The following is an 18,300-nucleotide window of genomic DNA, read 5'->3' as shown; positions in this document are numbered from 1 at the left end:
GTCCAAACCAACGCAATCTCGCCTCTCTGACTTTGTCTCCCAACCGTCCAACCTGAGCTGACCCTCTAATGTCCTCATTTCTAATCCTATCCATCCTCATCACACACAATGCAAATCTTAACATCTTTAACTCTGCTACCTCCAGCTCTGTCTCCTGCTTTCTGGTCAGTGCCACCGTCTCCAACCCATATAACATAGCTGGTCTCACTACCATCCTGTAGACCTTCCCTTTCACTCTTGCTAGTACTCATCTGTCACAAATCACTCCTGATACTCTTCTCCACCCATTCCACCCTGCCTGCACACTCTTTTTCACCTCTCTTCAACAATCCCCATTACTCTGTACTGTTGATCCCAAGTATTTAAACTCCTCCACCTTCGCCAACTCTACTCCCTGCATCCTCACCATTCCACTGACCTCCCTCTCATTTACACACATGTATTCTGTCTTGGTCCTACTGACCTTCATTCCTCTCCTCTCTAGAGCATATCTCCACCCCTCCAGGGTCTCCTCAACCTGCTCCCTACTATCGCTACAGATCACAATGTCATCAGCAAACATCATAGTCCATGGGGACTCCTGCCAAATCTCATCTGTCAACCTGTCCATCACCACTGCAAATAAGAAAGGGCTCAGAGCCGATCCCTATTAACAACAAACACTGGCAGGCTTTCAGTCTCCACCTACTGTATGATGCTGTGCTTTGATTAAATGGCTGCTGTACACAGGCAATAAGCAAAAACACCGTGAGTAATGTGCCTAGGTCTGGTGATGGTGATGGTTGATGACAAACTGGTGCCAACAGAGCGTCAGAGCCTATGCTTCCCCTAAGTTGCGTCGCACATCATTTTTGAATCACGCTGCTCCCTTCCCTTCATGTGCAGCAGTTCGGAAGTGCCACACAGCCATTATTGCGCTTTGGTAATGCACCCACAGCTCCCAAAACACCAAGACGGACCAAGAACCATAATCATTGTTCATGTGTTGGTGCGACACTTGAAATTTACAGGGGAACTGAAGAAATCAACACTGGCTCAAGGCCTGTCCTGGAGTGTAAGATCATCATATTTTGAAATTACTGACTGCTTAAATTAATTTTTAATTTTGCTGAAACAAACTGAATTTACAGGATTTTAACTACAGGGATAATTAACATTGCAAGCATGTTTTCTTGTACATTCTTCTGCATCTGTTTCAGTCGGTTTATAACTTCATGGCAGAGGGAATGGAACACAAGTATGCCACAAAATCAGAAGCTGTTTCAATTAGTTCATAACTTCAAAAAAGAAAGAGAGTGCTCACGCCTCAGGATTACAAGCTGTTTCAATTAGTTTATAGTTTGGGAAAGGAAAGCAGTATGAAGACTGTAAAAAAAGCACAGACTTTGAGCAGAGATTCATCATAAGAGCTGCCACACAACTAAATATGTGCAATGTCACATATTCCGAAGCCCAATGTGAAATTTTAACGTAAATATGGCTCATTTTAGGGATCAGACAAGGCAACGGAAGTGGGACATCATAGAAAGTGATGCAAGTGATCAAGACACAAGACCATCTGATATGAACGTCAAAGAATGTAACCTATACATAACATTGATTGCTAAATCAAAAAGCCACCCAGGACAACATCCAGGCTTGACGATTATGATTTTAAGTAAGCTTTTCTAAGACTATATCTAGACTGTTACTATCTGTTTTATTTTCAATTATACTTTTCTTTTATTGGTATTATTATACTTTAACTAGCTGTTTAATCCCATGCTGTAAAAAGCCCGGGGTCCTAGAAACTATTGAAATCGTCAGAAAAAAAATTGAAATGTCGAGATGTCAGGTAATTGAAAGGAACTACTCTGGGCGTCTCTTTCCTAAGAGGTCTTGTTTTGCCAACGTGCTCACATTGCTTGTGCATTAATGGCTAAGGGACTTTGTCTTCCTTTGGAAGTTTCGTTTTGCTGACTTGCTAGCCTTGCTTGTGTATCCTCGGAGGTGGAGCCCTTACCCCAACTCCACGTCTCACTTCCGGGCTGAACAGACAGACACACACACTTCCACACATAGATGCTTATATATACAATGAATGCCATACTTCTTTTACATTTCTGTACTCTGTCTTCACATCTTGAGTGAGTAAAAAAGTAAATAAAAGTAAATATTGGTACACCTAGTGTAGGACGATTGCTGCTTTCTTGCCCACTGAGCTATTAAGGCTGAGATGCTGCACATCAATATGAAGGAACTGCAATAGAAGTAAGACATTGTTTGGTAGGCATATAACCAAAAAAGTGTTGAGCCTTTGTGTGTCACGAGGACAACCATATGTTTGGTAGTGCTGGTGATAGGGAGCCCCTACATTGAGTCCTAAGAGTGGCAGGCATTTGTTATCACTCTTATAAGAACTTATGTGGAGGGGATTCTATCTGGAATATTGTGACGTGACTGGCAGATATTGGGCACCAAAAGAGTCATTGTCTGGTGTGATGGATGGCTGTGACACCCTTATGGTAGAAAGACATGGGGAGACAGCTTAGGCAGGGCTTTATCTCCCTCAGGACGCTAGATAGCAGTGAACCCAGGCTCGGATCCCCTGGACAGTCATTTGGGTCCCGGTGGAGGCTGCCATGGGGAGCTGAAGGATTTGGGAGTCCCTACTCCGTAAGGCTCCAACCTCACCCGAAACTGCTTTGGAGCTGCAGTGTCATATCACCAGAAACACTCCCGGGAATTGGATAAAAGGAGCTGCCTGCCTCACATCAATGTGCCTTGGGGAAGAAAGACAAACCCTGCGTGGAAGAGGCAGAAAGATGAAGACAGAGAGAGCGAAAGAGACGACAGAGTTTCAGACTGCTTTATTATTGTGTGCTGCTTTGTGACTGTGTCTGTGGTGGGAAACTCTTTAGGCACACGTTTACCACAAATAAATCCTCTTGTTTATTTTATACTTGTGTCTGTGCCTTTGTGTCAGGTGTCTGGGAAGCTGGAGCCCCCCTGGTGTCCACACTGTCGAGAATCCCTATATATGTTGTCACACATGTGCGAATGGGGGACAGTTTACAGGCTCAATAGTGTTATTTGTCATCCAGACCGGGGGTTGGTGCTCTCACCTCATCCTCTCTCCTCTTATTCCTCTGCAGCCTAGCCAAAGACCCTGACTCATAATGACATCACCACTGATCCACTGTTGACATCACTTCTGGCCATCGCTGATGATCATTTCTGCTTCCCAGAATTCCCCTTCCTGCCACATCAGTTCCTGTTCCGACTGTCCACCTGACTCCACCTCTTCCTCCTACCCATCATAGTTATGGAGCAATCTCAATCTGTTAGTCAGTTCATTTGTGAACTCTGCTCCTGTAAAGACGTGTTTTGTTTAATTTGCTGATTTTTCAGTATATGGGGTGGCCATTCCCAAACTGTTTTCTGTCTGCTGCCTGATTTTTTAGCACAGTATGTATCTGTGTGTATGTTAATCTTAAGGTGCAGGAGTAGACCAACCTAGTAAACGGACTTGGTAAGTGTCATGAATCCCATAATACTATAGAGCCACACATGGACAAGTGAGGTCAGGTGTGGAATTGTCCACATAGAGTGTCATGTTGGTGATGAAAAAGTTTCAGATTTTGGATTTTTAGATTAGGGATACTCAACCTGTATGGCTAAGTTATTTTAGGTGTGACACTGTGCTGGAGTCAATGAACAACACAGCAGTTAATGACTTAGGAGACGGAGACACTCCACCGATCTGGCTTTACGACAGAGTGGCCAAACAGAAGCCTCTCCTTAGTAAAAGACATATGAAAGCCTGCTTGGATTTCAAACACTGAAACAGCTATCAGTCTTTGAGAAACAAGATCCTTTGGCCAGATGAAGCCAAAATCACTAGGCACCACTCGTCAGCTGCCAAATACCATTTCAACAGTGAAGCACCATCATATTGTGGGATTGTTTTTCAGTGGCAGGGACTGGGAGACTAGAGTGGGTTGAGAGAAAGCTGAATGGAGTGAAGTACAGAGATATCTTTAATGAAAACCTGGTCCCGAGCATTCCAGACCTCAGATTAGGCCAGAGGTTCACTTTTCAATGGGGTACAAAGCAATGAAAACAAAGGAGTGGCTTGGGGACAACTCTGGGAATGTCCATGAGTTGCCCAGTCAGGATCTGGACTTGAATCCAATCCAACATCTCTGGATCGATCTGAAAAGAGCTGTGCACTGGTGGTCTCCATCTAACCTGACACAGCTTGAGGATCTGCAGAGAAGAATGACTGAAAATCCTGAAATCCAGGTGTTGTGTCAGGCCCAACAAGACTCCAGGCTGGCATTGCTGCCCAAGGGTCTTCAAAAGAAGGACTGAGCAAAGGGTCTGAAATCCTGTGTCAATGTGATATTGCAGTTTTTGATTTTAAACAAATTTGCAAAAAATTCTTAAATTCTCGTTTTCGCTTTGTCGTTCTGGGGTATTGAGTGTTGCTTGCTTTAAGTGAATTTAAATGATTTTAAACACAAGTCTGTAACATAGCAGGGGGTCTGAATACTTTTTGAATCCACAGTATATAGTGTTACACACGGACGTATTTTGTGTTGTGATTGTTCTTTATTTCAAAGGCTGCAAACAGTTGATTAAAACTACATTAAGGTACAAACAAAAAATGTGAATTAAAAGAGCAGTAGCTTGCAGAGTGTTTGCTGCTACAGAATGTTATGTAAGTGCTTAGAAATAAATCAGAAAAATCCTTGGAGAGCGCTTAAGGCCACCTTTCAGAAAAAAAGAAGAAAAAAAATGAGTCCTTAATAACATAAACATAAGAAACTGTACTTGATCCCCTTGAGGATAATCAGCGCTGCTGGCATTTTGAATAGAAGCCGAGATTAATTAAAAATGTTGTGGCAACTTACAGTTTACTTACCTAAAAAATGTATGGTACTCCACGCAGCACTTCCAGAGGTGTTTACAGGCAATTTTATTAGGTGCTTCAAAAAAGAAGGATGTCTCATTGCACTGAAAAACAAAACAAAGTTGTTTTTTTTAAAACATACTGTGTATGTGAGTGTCTACAGTAGATACAAATAACACCACTGGAGGTCTGAAGTCCTGAAGTAAAGGAGGTCTGGGAGGTGGGCCTGGGATCCTGGCTGCTAGGAGAACATAGAGAATATGCTGCCATTCTAAAAAGGCAGGTGGCTCGGTGGGCTGTTTTATAGGCTTAACCCACTTATGGCACAGCAACCCTCCGGTGTGTAGTGGTCTCGGGGGCACTAGAGAACAATCTGAATTGGTGTCCACAAAAGTTTATAAACCTGACCCAAGCCCTGTGACATCTGAGAAAGGTGCAGCATTAGTCAGAAGATTAGGCAGAAACCCTTTGGCACCAGTAACGGGAGCATCTCTGGAACTGTAGAGAGAAAGGTCATAGAATTGGAAAAGTTCCACAGGGAGAAGAAAGATTCTGTGTTCTCTCTTTTTTCATTTATATTTTATTTTTATCCTAGGGTGTTTTTATTGCTACCTTGATACACCCTTCTGTCTTGCCAATTAATCCAGGTTTGGAGAGAATCTGAGAAAGGCCCAGTGCTATAAAATATATGCCACCAGGCACTTTATTAGGTACACCTTGCTAGTACTGAGTTGGACCCCCTTTTGCTGCAGATTTGTCAGCTGCAGAGCCATGATGAAAATCTCCCGTTCTACCACATCCCAAAGGTGCTCTGTTGGATTGAGATCGGGTGAATGTGGAGGCCACCTGAGTACAGTGAACTCATTATCATGTTCAAGAAACCTGATGGAAATACTGTAGCTATCAGAAGATGGGTACACTGTGGTCATAAAGAGATGGACATAGTCAGCAACAATACTCAGGTAGACTGAGGCATTTAAACGATGCTGAATTGGTACTAAGGGGCCCAAAGCGTGCCAAGAAAATACCCCCTACAACCATTACACCACCAGCGTCAGCCAGAACCGTTTGTACAAGGCAGGATGGATCCAAGCTTTCATGTTGTTGACATCAAATTCTGACCCTACCATCCAAATGTAGCAGCAGAAATCAAGACTCATCAGACCAGGAAACATTTTTCCAATCTTCTATTGTCCACTTTTGGCGGACCCATGCAAATTGTAGCCTCAGTTGCCTGTTCTTAGCTGACAGGAGTGACACCCAGTGTGGTCTCTTGCTGCTGTAGCCCATCTGCTTCAAGGTTCGACATGAGGTGTGTTCAGAGATGATCTTCTGCATACCTCGGTTGTAATGAATGATTATTTAAGTTTCTGTTGCCTTTCTATTAGCTTGAGCCAGTCTAGCCATTCTCCTCTGGCCTCTGGCATCAACAACGCATTTTTCACACTATTCTCTGTAAACCCTAGAGATGGCTGTGAGTGAAAAATCCAAGTTGATCAGCAGTTTCTGAAATCCTCAGACCACCCCGTCTGGCACCAACAACCGTTCCAACATTCAAAGTCACTTCAGTCACAATTCTTCCCCATTCTGATGTTCAGTTTGAACTTCATCAGGTTGACTTGACAATGTCTACAGGCCTAAATGAAATGAACTGCTGCCATGTGATTGGTTGATAAGAAATTTGCATTAACAGATGTACCTAATAAAATGGGCAGTGATTGCATATGCATAGAATATAAATTAGTGGAAATAAGAAAATACATCAAAAACCCAAATAAATGACAGTATTAACATACAACATGTGTTGAAAGGAAAAAAACAATAATACAGAACTGGAAAAAGAATATGCAGATAAATGCATCAGAATGAATGAAACTCAAGAAAATGGTGGGCTTGAGGAAGGAGATCCTCACCACTGGGATGCAAGGCGTCCAAAAGCCATGCATTTTCAAGTCTTTTGCTTACACTTCTACAATAGTTTATGATGGTACACCGAGGTGCCCTGCCAATATATACTCACTCCTTCACTTCACTTCACTTCTGCAGAGCACAGCCAGTGCGGCACACACCAGACATACAGATTTTGCCCTTGCTGCTCTGTCATTTAGCTCTAATTTCATTGTGGACACAATAACTCCAGAGGAGAGCAGAGTGTGGGAATGAATTTGTAAAAGAGGGCTGCAGTGGGTAGAAACCTTCCTGTTACACTTTCTGTTTTACTGAAATCATGAACCATGATGCCTACAATCACTAATGCAGTGCTGAAGAAAAAGCCGAGTGAAGGGAAAGGAAGCTTACAAAGCTAAAAGAGAAAACAAACTCACTCAGGATAACATGAAGGATGCTTGGAAAGGAATGGAATAATTACTGGATGCAAACAATCCTGGGCTAAGGTGCTAGAAGGGACTGTGGACAAAGCTCACACCCTGAACCAGTTTTTGATAGATTTCCCTCCCATTGCCACCTTCTTTCAATGGCCAGTCCTCTCACACCATCCCTACATCATCAAACTACTGCCACTTTAACTGAAAGGCCAGTGACGAATCCTCCTCTGACCATCACTATAGACTGTCCATAAGTGAGGAGTGAGGAGACAACTGAGGCCTCAGCCTCAGGACCAGATGAGTCAGTTCTTGAGTTTTTAAGGTCTGTGCCAACCAGCTTTGTGGTGTCCTCTGTCACCTGTTCAGTCTGTCATTAAGGCTGCAGAAAGGGCCATTACTGTGGAAAACAACATATTCCAAAGAAGACAGGTGTCTCTTCATCCAATGACTACAGACCACTGGCACTTACGGTCACACCTCATAAAGAATTTGAGGGGCTGGTCCTGGACTATATGAGTCCATTTGTGGTAGACTACCTGGAACCCCTGCAGTTTGCCTATAAGACAAAGACTGGAGTGGAGGATGCAATTAGCAATCATCTCCACAAGGCTTATTTTCACCTGGACAAAGCTGGCAGCACTGTGAGGATTCTGATTTTGGTTTCTCCAGTGCCTTCAGTATCATCCAGCCATCCCTGTTATGGGGTAAACTCAAGAGATATGAAGGTGGATGAGCCTGTGATGTCCTAGATAATGAACTACCTGTCAGACAGATCAAAGTTTGTGAGACTCAAGGAATGTGTTTCTGATACGGATGTGAGCAACACTGGAGCACCACAAGGAACAGTTCTGTCTACTTTTCTCTTTACACCTCACACTATAAATATAACACCAGGCCATGTCACTTGTGGAAATTCTCAGATGATTCTGCACTTATAGGGTGTATTGATAAGGGGGATGAGACAGAGGAGAGGAGTCAGGTGGAGGACTTTGTTTCTTGGTGCAGAAAGAATTGTCGTCAACTTAACATCAGCAAAAAGTCTGGAGACTAATTTGGGAGTGGATGTACAGGTGGTCCACTCCTACAAATACTTGGGGGTCCACATTAATGATAGGGTGAACACAGAGGAACTAAATAAGAAAGGGCAGATCAGGCTCTTTTTAGGAGACTATGCTCCTTTAATGTGGGCAGTGACATCTTTCACATCTTTTGTAACTCTGTGATAGCCAGTACCAATATGCTGTGGTGCGTTCTCACTTCAGGAGAGGCTCACAAAATCAACAAGCTAATTTAAAGGGCAAGCTCAGTTATAGGATGTACCTGAAGATCGTAGCAAAGGAGAGAATTAAAACAAAACTGAGTGACATTGTGAACAAAGCTGCACATCTTCTCTCTGACACACCAACACTGAGGACTTTCAGCAAACAAATCGTTCAACAGAAGTTGGTCAAGAAACGCGACTGGGGCTCCTTTACACCAACAGCAATACACCTGTCTAATGCCTCACTGGGAATGGGAAAGCCAAGTCAGAAGTTTATCTTCTTTCTGTCTATCTATCCACCTATCTATCTATTATATAGTGCCATTCATATCTATCTATCTATCTATCTATCTATCTATCTATCTATCTATCTATCTATCTATCTATCTATCTATCTATCTATCTGTCTATCTATCTATCTATCTATCTATCTATCTATCTATCTATCTATCTATCTATCTATCTATCTATCTATCTATCTATCTATCTGTTATATAGTGCTTTTCATATCCATCTCTCTATCTGTCTATAATATAGTGCCTTTCATATCTATCTAACCCACACCCTCAACCCTTACAAAGAAGATCACACATATTTCTGAAGGCTACTCTGTCGTGGTTCCAGTTAAAATTTTACATGGCTTTGTTTTTCAGTGTTTAGAATATAAATTACCAAGAAATAGTAGTCAAGTTTTAAATGTTACAAACTACCATATAATAAAATGCTGAAGTGTCTAGGCAACCAAAAACATGAAAGGAGAAAAAAATACAAAGGTAAATGCAGATGGGAACTCCATTCCCTCTTACACCTCAAAGACACACGTGTAAGCTTAACTGACGGTGCTCCCTTAGCTCAGTATGAATGAACGGGGGTTTGAGAGGGACCTGTGCTTCCTGCCTTGAGCCATAAGCTGCTAGATGGGCTCTCGCTTGCCATGACCTCATTTTGGAAAAAAGCAGGAGCAGAAAATGAAACTACATTGTAGATGCTGTAAAGTCAGACATGATTAAGGCACAAAATGATATGAGGTTGTCCTGGACTGGAAGCTAAATAAAAATTGTCCTGCCTCTCACTTGGAGAAGAGCTAATTGGGAGAGATGTCAGGTCTTCAAATAACATAATTATTAGAGATGGCCAGTCACAGCTTACATAACTGTCAGTATGAGTGTGTGTGTGATGGGAGAAATCTATGTAATCAGATACGATTAAAGATTTATTACCATAAAATGAAAAAGGTTCAAGGAACAAAATGTTCACAAGGATGCAAACAATGTACAAAATGTCTTGCATGTTTCAAAACATGCTTGTATTTGTATGGTGCCTTTCAGAATTGATACCATTCCAAAATATCTACCAGCATATTTATTTCTTAAAGAGATAACCATCTGTGTCCACGGTTGAAGTTTCTGCTAAGGAGGTGACCTACATCGGGGTCACACAGGTTCATGTTTAGCTTTGTTTGTTGTATGTCAACACTTGCTTAAATATGACCGTGTTGCTGCTGTTCAATATCCCTCAGGGGATAAACTCTAAAACCATTGTTTTGTAAATTAGTTAGTTGCGAAGGCAGTCGAAAATCAGGCAGTTAGGTGGCGTTTCTGTAATTGTTGTTTGTTTCTTTTGTTTTCTCTTTTTGCTCATCTTCATCTCGTACTCCTCTCCCAGTTTGTCCTTATCAACAAGTCTGTGTGGAGGCTGATCCTCAGTCTCATTTTGTCTATTTATTGGATTCTTTTTGGATTTGATCATTTGTGTCTTCACTGCACTGTGTTATGGATTATTTATTGATATCTGTTTATTTGATGAATTTAATAATATGCTGCACTTTAAACTGCTTGTTGCGTGCTTCGCAGCTTCAACTTGTTTTTGTGTCCTCACTTGCCCTGCTCCATCCTTGGATACCACATACAAGATATCCCGAAACACAGAGTATTGCCCATGGCTGCAGGCACTGGGGCATCACAGGGAAATTTTGAAATTTCAAAAATGTGAATAGTGTGCTGTATTCAAAATTTAAACTGTACTGCCAAATGTTGATGAAAAAGAATTGTGCAAAATTTCAACAAAATCAGTCCACTGTGAGTGCAGTTGCTTCATGTAGGCAAATGGATGGAGAGTGTGGAAGAAAAATTAGATTTGGTGGGGGGCTGGGCTCACATAGTCATTTAGGATAAAGTGTTTTGATATGCTTTCCATGTTAAAATATAGCATTCATCTTAAAAGAAATAGCATAAAGGATTAATAAATGTCAGAAGCTTGCTCAGGCATATCAGGAAACCACATAAGGGTCAAGTGAACAACAAAGACAAAGTTGTGCCAGGAGCAGGGTGACGCTGGGAGCCTGCGCTGATAGCACATTGCTGTATCCACCACACGCTGAACCACCTGGAATGGGACCTGAGTGCAGAAGGTGACACTTCAGTACCACACTGGAACAGTGTGAGGTTTTTTATAGTGGCTGGAGAGCCAATCCTGCCACCAACCTCCCAGATTTCCTCCTAAATTGGAGGACCTGCTTGCAGGGCTGGATGCAGATTAACATCATACTCAGGACAAAGCAAGTGCAGGTTAAGGGCCTTGGTCAAGGGCCCACCAGACTACAGTCTGATACAGAATACACCAAATGTATGATTAAGAGATCAGCAGAAGTCCTGTAAAGAGTAAACCTGGACAGTTGTCACATACACAGAGTTAGTGTATCTAAACTAAGAGATAATGAACAAGTACATAACTGAGAACGACTTTCATTTAGGCTGGTTGTGCTCTAGGGTAAAGCACCCAACGTCTTTTAACCAATCAGAGTGTGATATGTAACCATTAATCAGCATTGTTATGTAAATTCAGTTATCAATAAGTATGAGCTTGTGCTTTTATTCTGTGACCATTCTCATCATGCTGTGACAGAGAGGAGCGCAGGTGATACAGATGGACAAGCTTTTCTCTTGTCTGATTACTGGCTCTAAAGGTTTTATCGATAAATTTATGTCTTTGAATAAGAAGAATCAGATAGGATTCGACAGTCCAAAGACATGCAGGTTAGGTGTATTGGTGATCCTAAATTGTGCTTGGTGTGTGGGTGTGTGTGAGTGCGTGTGCCCTGCGGTGGGCTGGTATCTTGCCCGGGATTGGTTCTTGCCTTGTGCCCTGTGCTGGCTGGGATTGGCTCCAGCAGACCCCCGTGACCCTGTGTTAGAATATAGTGGGTTGGATAATGACTGACTGACTGAGTGATTAAGAAGTCGATTTCTACCACAACAGACAGACAGGCATGACTATTGCAGTAGGTGCCTTTCACATTATATTTGAACGTACCTAAAAATGCTAATAAGACAAAAGGACAGAACAAGCATGTTCAGTTTCACAATATCAATTGAATATAAAAATTCAACATACAAGAATAAACAAAATGCATATTGTTCTACAGTCCTAGTAATTCTAACTGGTTGTGGGAAAACAGGCGACACCATCTACACAAATGGCATCCTTATGTTGTGACTCTTATACACACGGCATATAAAACCTTCTCTTGCTAACCCATTAACACAAATAACTTAACTGTTTGCCAAGACATATTTTACATGGGTACAGAGTAGTCTAAGGCCAACGTATGAAATACATGTTTCGTCAAACTGACTCTCCGCGACCCAATGCAAATCCCTTAACTTGTAAGCTTATGTTACTTTACATACTTTACTTTGCATATTAAGTTGCTTTTGCAAAACCAAAGTACTTAATCTAGTTAAGGGCTGCGGAGGAACAGAGCCTATCCCTGGCAGTAAAAGGCAGAAGGGGATGTCAGTACTAAATACAGAGTACAGCCGTCAATCAGTCAGTCATTTTCTAACCTGCTTCATTCTAAACAGTGTCACAGGGGATACTGCAGCCTGTCCCAGCATGCACAGGGCACAAGGCAGGAACAAACCCTGGACAGGGTGCCAGTCCATCACAGAGCAAACACACACTAGAGCCAATTTAATAATGTCAATCCACCATTGGACTGTGGAAGGAAACCCATGCAGACAAGGGGAGAATATGCAAACTCCACAGAGGGAGGACCCGGGACACAAACCCCAGTCACCTAACTGTTACCAACGCGCCACTGTGCCGCCCCGTATTGCAGTCAGTTTTTAAGAATTTTTTTTAAGAGTTTTTAAGAGGAGAATCCGCTAGACAAAGCAGTTAGGATGACGGTGGTGGAATTTTGCTTTGTGTATCATTGATTGGATACTATAGGAACGTTTGTGTTGCTTCCCTCGGGTGGCTTTGTCTCACAGGCTGGCACGTGTTATTCATGGAGCTGTCTGTAGTCACTTGTGAGGATAAAGATAAAATCTACACATATTTTATATGCCGAGATAGAGTGACACAATAATTAGAGCCTGGATCCTGTCTAAATCCCCCAAACTGTTAACAACTTCATTGTCTCCGGTGTCTTCTAAACAACCATTTGTCAACACTGTGATTCTTAAAGACCCTGTTGCTCTATGGAACCTCCCTTCAACAATCTGATTTATGTTAAGATTGAAATTAGATTTTGTAAGTTTCAAATAGCAGCAGATGCAGCTGCCTTACTGCTTTCCTTAACCTGAATTGCTCGTACGTTAACATTGTGCAACAAGGGTTTGAACATCAACAGTATGGAGCCCCAGGCTGTTTCAGACGGACATATTTAAGTGCGGCTGCCTAGCACCTGCTCTAGCGTGTTCCAACAGCCATCTGTAGCAACTTTCCATCCTCATCACCTTGTTTCTTCAGATAACAAGAAGCTTTAGTGAGTTTAAAGAACCCAGCAAACTATAAACTGGAAAAGTGTACCGTAAAAAGACTGGCGGATTATAGACGGATGGCTCATAGATTGAAGTCAGCCATTTGAAGTGCGAACACAAACCCTGTAGCAGCAGCAGCCATAGCTGTGGCAGGCGTCCAGAATCGAGAAGCCAGCTGCTTGGAGGAAATACAAAGTCAAGGATTTTACAGGACGGGATTTGCCTTCTCTTCTGGGAGGCTTTTCCTGATGTTTTCTCCTCTGATCCTTATGGTCCAAGTGGCCACAATTATTTTTTTATTAGTCAGTTTATATTTATAGTGTAAAATAGTAATTTTGATAGCATGCAGTGTTACTAAAAATAGTATAAGGAAAACTACATTTATTGCTAAATATCTTATACTAAAGTACTTATACAGTGTGGCGGACGGCTAGGAATCATGCCTGGCTGAGACGCCCCAACAACACTGGATCTGGGGGAGCAGCCATGAGGTGTACTCCATGTCCTCCGGAACATGTGGTGGCAGCCTCCCCTGGGTTACATCGGGACCAATACCTTAGAACACCGGAGCTCATCCCTGTTGGGCTCCATGGCCACCACCAGGGGGTGCTGCAAGGCTTCCTGAGCCCGAGTAGGTGGCAACACAGTCACACCCGGAAGTGCAGCCTAATCTAGGGTTAATTGCCACCTGGAGTACTTCCGGGTGAGCTATAAAGAGAGCCTGCAGCCACTAGTCATGGCGCCAGAGTCGGGAGGAGGAGGACAAAGCTGTCTGGGAGGAGTAGTGGAGGAAGAAGAGTGTGGTTTGGGGTGATTTACTTTGTGTGTTGTTTTGGGACTGTGTTAGGGCTGAGGGACACGGGGAAGACGTGGACCTCGGCTGAAGAAAAATAAACCGTTTTCATTTATTTCCACATGTACCTCCATTGTCAGTCTGTGCCGGGTCGACGCCTATATATAGCCTTTGCCACAACAATTAAACCTCAATTACCCGTTAGGGAAAAACAAAAATGTGCAGATTGGAACGTCTCTCCCATGTGCTAGCATGTAGTGTTCTTCCCCAGCACCACAGTGTCACTTACGTACCTTCAGCTTTAATAGTGTTTCATAGCTTTTTCTCTTTTCTTATAATTAAACTACTATACATTGTTATGGCTGATAAACGTAAGCGTGTGGTGTGAGAATTGTCACAAAAAATTGAAATTATTAAACGTTTATGACATGGCAAAAGTGCTTCAAGTATTGCTTCAATTTACGGAGTGAACGATATAAAGCTTGATGCTGACAGAATTGAAAAAATGTCGAAAATGGAAATCACTGACAGTAATGTAATTCTGTATTAATGTTAATGTTCTTCTGCATTGTAATTTTCTTCTTAAATCCTGTTATATTTTGTTAATATATTGTGACTTGCAGGCAGCTTGTGATGTGCTGTTGGGGAGCAGAAAGGGTGGAGTGAATGCTGTAAGTGACGGAACTGGGTGAAGGGCTTCTGTTCTGTACGGGGTGGACATGAGTGACAGGAGAAGTTAGGAGAAAAAGGAAGGTGCGGCGGAAGGAGGTTTTCAGTAGGGAGTCAGGAGACAATAAGCAGGAGTGTTTGCGATATAGAGAAAGACAGAATGTGAGAGGCAGGAGATGAACTAATTGGTAGGGAAAGCTTTCTTTTATAGTTTTGGAAGTGTACTCGGTAACCCAGATAATGGCATATAAGACAGGGCACCGTTTGTTACAGAACAAAGACTCCAAGTAAAGCGAAGAAAACTCCAGTACCACTAAGTTGTATTTGCTTAAAATGTTGCTCATTACAATATTATATGAGTTGATTAATTTTGTTAATAGCATATTATATTTTGTTAATATAGTTTTGTTTTCTAAATAAATACAAGTATTCGCTAAAGTAATCTACTGTATATCATTTCTAAAGTAGCTGTTCGGTTATTCGTCTTTTCTTTTACCCATTGCAGCCTTGGCCCTGACCCCTGACAGATAATTGAGGTTTTACTGTATATGCTTACTTTATGTCACTATTATTAGATATTTTCCCTTCACAAAGGACCATGATAGTGCTCAATCAAGGGGTTTACAGACCACATTACACAAACTTACGCAAGCGGTACTGTAATGCAGGACAGGGGTTGGACCACAAGCTGTCCTGGTGGTAAGTACCCTGGTAGTGCAGTAACATAAGACCACCCCCATGCAGCAAGACAATACAAAGCACTAATTACTCCTGGGGCACAGTGACAGGTGAAGAACAGTGGGTGACAACGGGAAAAATATTAGTGTTACTTTTCTTTAATTTTTCTCCATTTTTCTGTAATCTTTTGTATACATTGTTTCTGTTTTTTTTCTTGAAAGAATGTCTAATTTACCATTACAAATGTTTTGGTATTATCGTTGGAAAGTTTTACATATTTTCATGTTGTTCCGTGACTGTTTTGGTATGGTCATTACCTTATTGTGAGAGCAGCATTCCCATTACTATGATGACATTCCCATCATCCACCGGGAGGTTGCGACTGGTGATGTCATCAGTGTGACGGTATTTAAGTCATCACACGAGATTTGTCGCTATCTGAGCTCTGAATTCAAAGAGCTTAACATGTGGTTATTGTTGTCTAAAAACTGCTGTCATGATTTGGTATGATTTTGGGTCCTCAAAGGCCGTCAGTGTTTGTTTCCATCCTTAGGTCCACTTCCAGCATTGCTAAGAGCAGGGGTTCAGAGGTTGGGACCCATGGGTAATCGATGTGATGGCTATGATTGCAGATCCATATCCGATCTGTAGATACCAAATCTCTGAAATATTCAAAGTTTTACTTGGTGCTCTGTTCTCGCGAGTCTCGAAACTTTCGGTTTTGACTCTCTTGTTCTCTTGACCACAATTACTGTCTCTCGTATCATGCTTCGGTTTCATTTGGCTTTACTTCCTTTTATTTATTTTATTTGCTTTTGTGCATGCCAGTACCCTGACAGACGAACTGCTTATTTTGACGTACTTTGATTTTCTGGTTGGCATTTAGGACTGGTGAAAGATCAGTGTGACCTTCTGGTTTTCAACCCTGGCACATATTCTTTGACATCTCATTTTCCTGGTTCTTTTACTTAAAATCTTCTGTTTCTCAAAGAGAACAGAACAATTGGGAGTCCTCCAGGTCAACATGTGGCAGCAGCTATGTTCAGTTTGAATTACTGGAGATGTCCAATCTTCTTTAAGAGAAAGGCACAAAAACCAGTCAGATATGAGCAGGAGTCTGAGACAAGGACGGCTGTACAATGTTTTATCAAAACCAAAATATTAACCCGAATTCAAAATCTCAACAAAACAAGCTCCTTAAAGCCAGATGTATTCCTTAGAAGTATCTTTTTCTGAATTTCTCAAGTCTTTTCTCTAGGAAGGTCTTAACATTTGGCTGCTTTGTGTGCTAGTTTCTTTTAAAGTGCTATCATGCCAACAACATGTGCTACATAGGTGTGGACCACACAGCCAAATAATAACAGCAACCAACTGAAAAACACAGAGTTAAAAAAAGGGCAAAGGAATGCATATAAATAAAAGCAATATCCAACCAAACCCAAAATATCAAAAATTAACTACTTAAGCATTACTGACAGGAGCAAGGAGGCCTGTTAACTTATGCGCGGCCCTGTATTGCCATTTGTAATGGACTGGCAACTTGATGTTGGATTTGAGCCCAGGGTCGCAGTGGTCCTGCACCACTAAGTGGAATTCAGTTAAGAGAGGCCAGGTGAAGAAGACAAGGTAGGTGGTGTGAAGAACAGGAGACTATTCAAGGTGTCACCCAGGTATGCACGTGGGCTGGCCACCCTACCCAATAGACAGGGACCAAACCTTGCACTGGACGTGGCTGTAGATGTGTTGTACTTTCCCTCTTATTTTGCACCATTTTATCTCTTACACGCCACACCCTTTGGTTATAAACATTTTTTGTTTTTCTGTAAGAGACCTTTTTATATACTACAACTTGTTCGTTTTTTGGCTAATTTGGCATTATTAGCCAGCTCAGAATTGTCCCCTTCTCATCGCAAACTTTTTTTTTTGGAAAGAAAGTCTAGAAGGCACAACTCCAGACATTCACTTGCAAAACACACAGTGAGCCGTGAACTCAGAAAGCACACTGTTGAGACTCATGACCTGAAAATGAAAGACATGGTGGAAAAGACATGCATATTTGGATTTGTGCATTTTTTGGTGCCCACCTCGCATTAAAGGAATTCTCCACCCCAAAATGGTATTTTTTATGTGGTACTTGCTCCATAGAGTTTGTAGTGATGGCAGAGAAAAAGTTTTAATCTCATGTTTTCATAATGTTTTTGATACAATATAAGTCCATGGAGACCAATGTTGGACAACAGCAAACAAAATCATATCATCCATGAAAAAGTCTCACAATATTCGTGTCGCATAACTCACATGTCAAGTGATCCAGTCATATGCTCACAATGTCCCAAACACAAGTATTTTTTAATAAAGTACAGTATTTTGCGCACTATAAGGCGCACTTAAAAGCCTTTAATTTTCTCAAAAATCCACGGTGCGCCTTTAAATTCGGTGCGCCTTATGTGTGCACTGAGTTCCAAAATCTGTAAAAATGTTGTTGTGCATTTTAGTAAGCGCTCTGCTTGATTGACTGTCAGACCATTTCCTGCCGACATAGGGACGTAGTAATACGTACACTATGAACGCTGGCAGCGATAAACCAATTGCAGAACATTACGTAAAGCCACGTACACTTACCTCCGCCTACGGCAGGTAGGTATATTGTACTACTGGTGCACTGCGAAACCACATTTGTTTGGCTAATGACCCTGAAAATGGCATCAGAGAAGAGACATGCTTACGATGCACAATTCAAACTACAGGCTATCAGTTACGCGGTTGTAAATGGGAATAGAGCAGCAGCGAGAGAATTTAAAATCAATGAATCTATGGTTCGGAAGTGGAGGAAGCAGGAGAATGAATTGCGCCAAGTTAAAAAGACAAAAAAGAGTTTCCGCGGGAACAAGGCGAGGTGGCCAGAGTTGGAAGAC

At 41.9% G+C, this 18,300-nt stretch overlaps 1 protein-coding gene across 2 annotated transcripts in view; it reads right to left on the bottom strand.

Moving 5' to 3' along the window:
• The window catches only part of epb41l4a (erythrocyte membrane protein band 4.1 like 4A), a 523,500-nt gene that overhangs the window by 141,790 nt on the left and 363,410 nt on the right, over positions 1-18,300 (bottom strand). For both annotated transcript variants that reach the window (XM_028804831.2, XM_028804832.2), the window contains exon 11: positions 4,907-4,998. In XM_028804831.2, coding sequence (XP_028660664.1) covers positions 4,907-4,998 — 92 coding nt within the window. The remainder of the gene's footprint in view (positions 1-4,906; positions 4,999-18,300) is intronic.

This window comes from Erpetoichthys calabaricus, chromosome 7, assembly GCF_900747795.2.
Source record: "Erpetoichthys calabaricus chromosome 7, fErpCal1.3, whole genome shotgun sequence".
Lineage (NCBI taxonomy): Eukaryota > Metazoa > Chordata > Cladistia > Polypteriformes > Polypteridae > Erpetoichthys > Erpetoichthys calabaricus.
The sequence above is the reverse complement of the archived record's forward strand: the minus strand, read 5'-3'. Positions and strand labels throughout refer to the sequence as shown.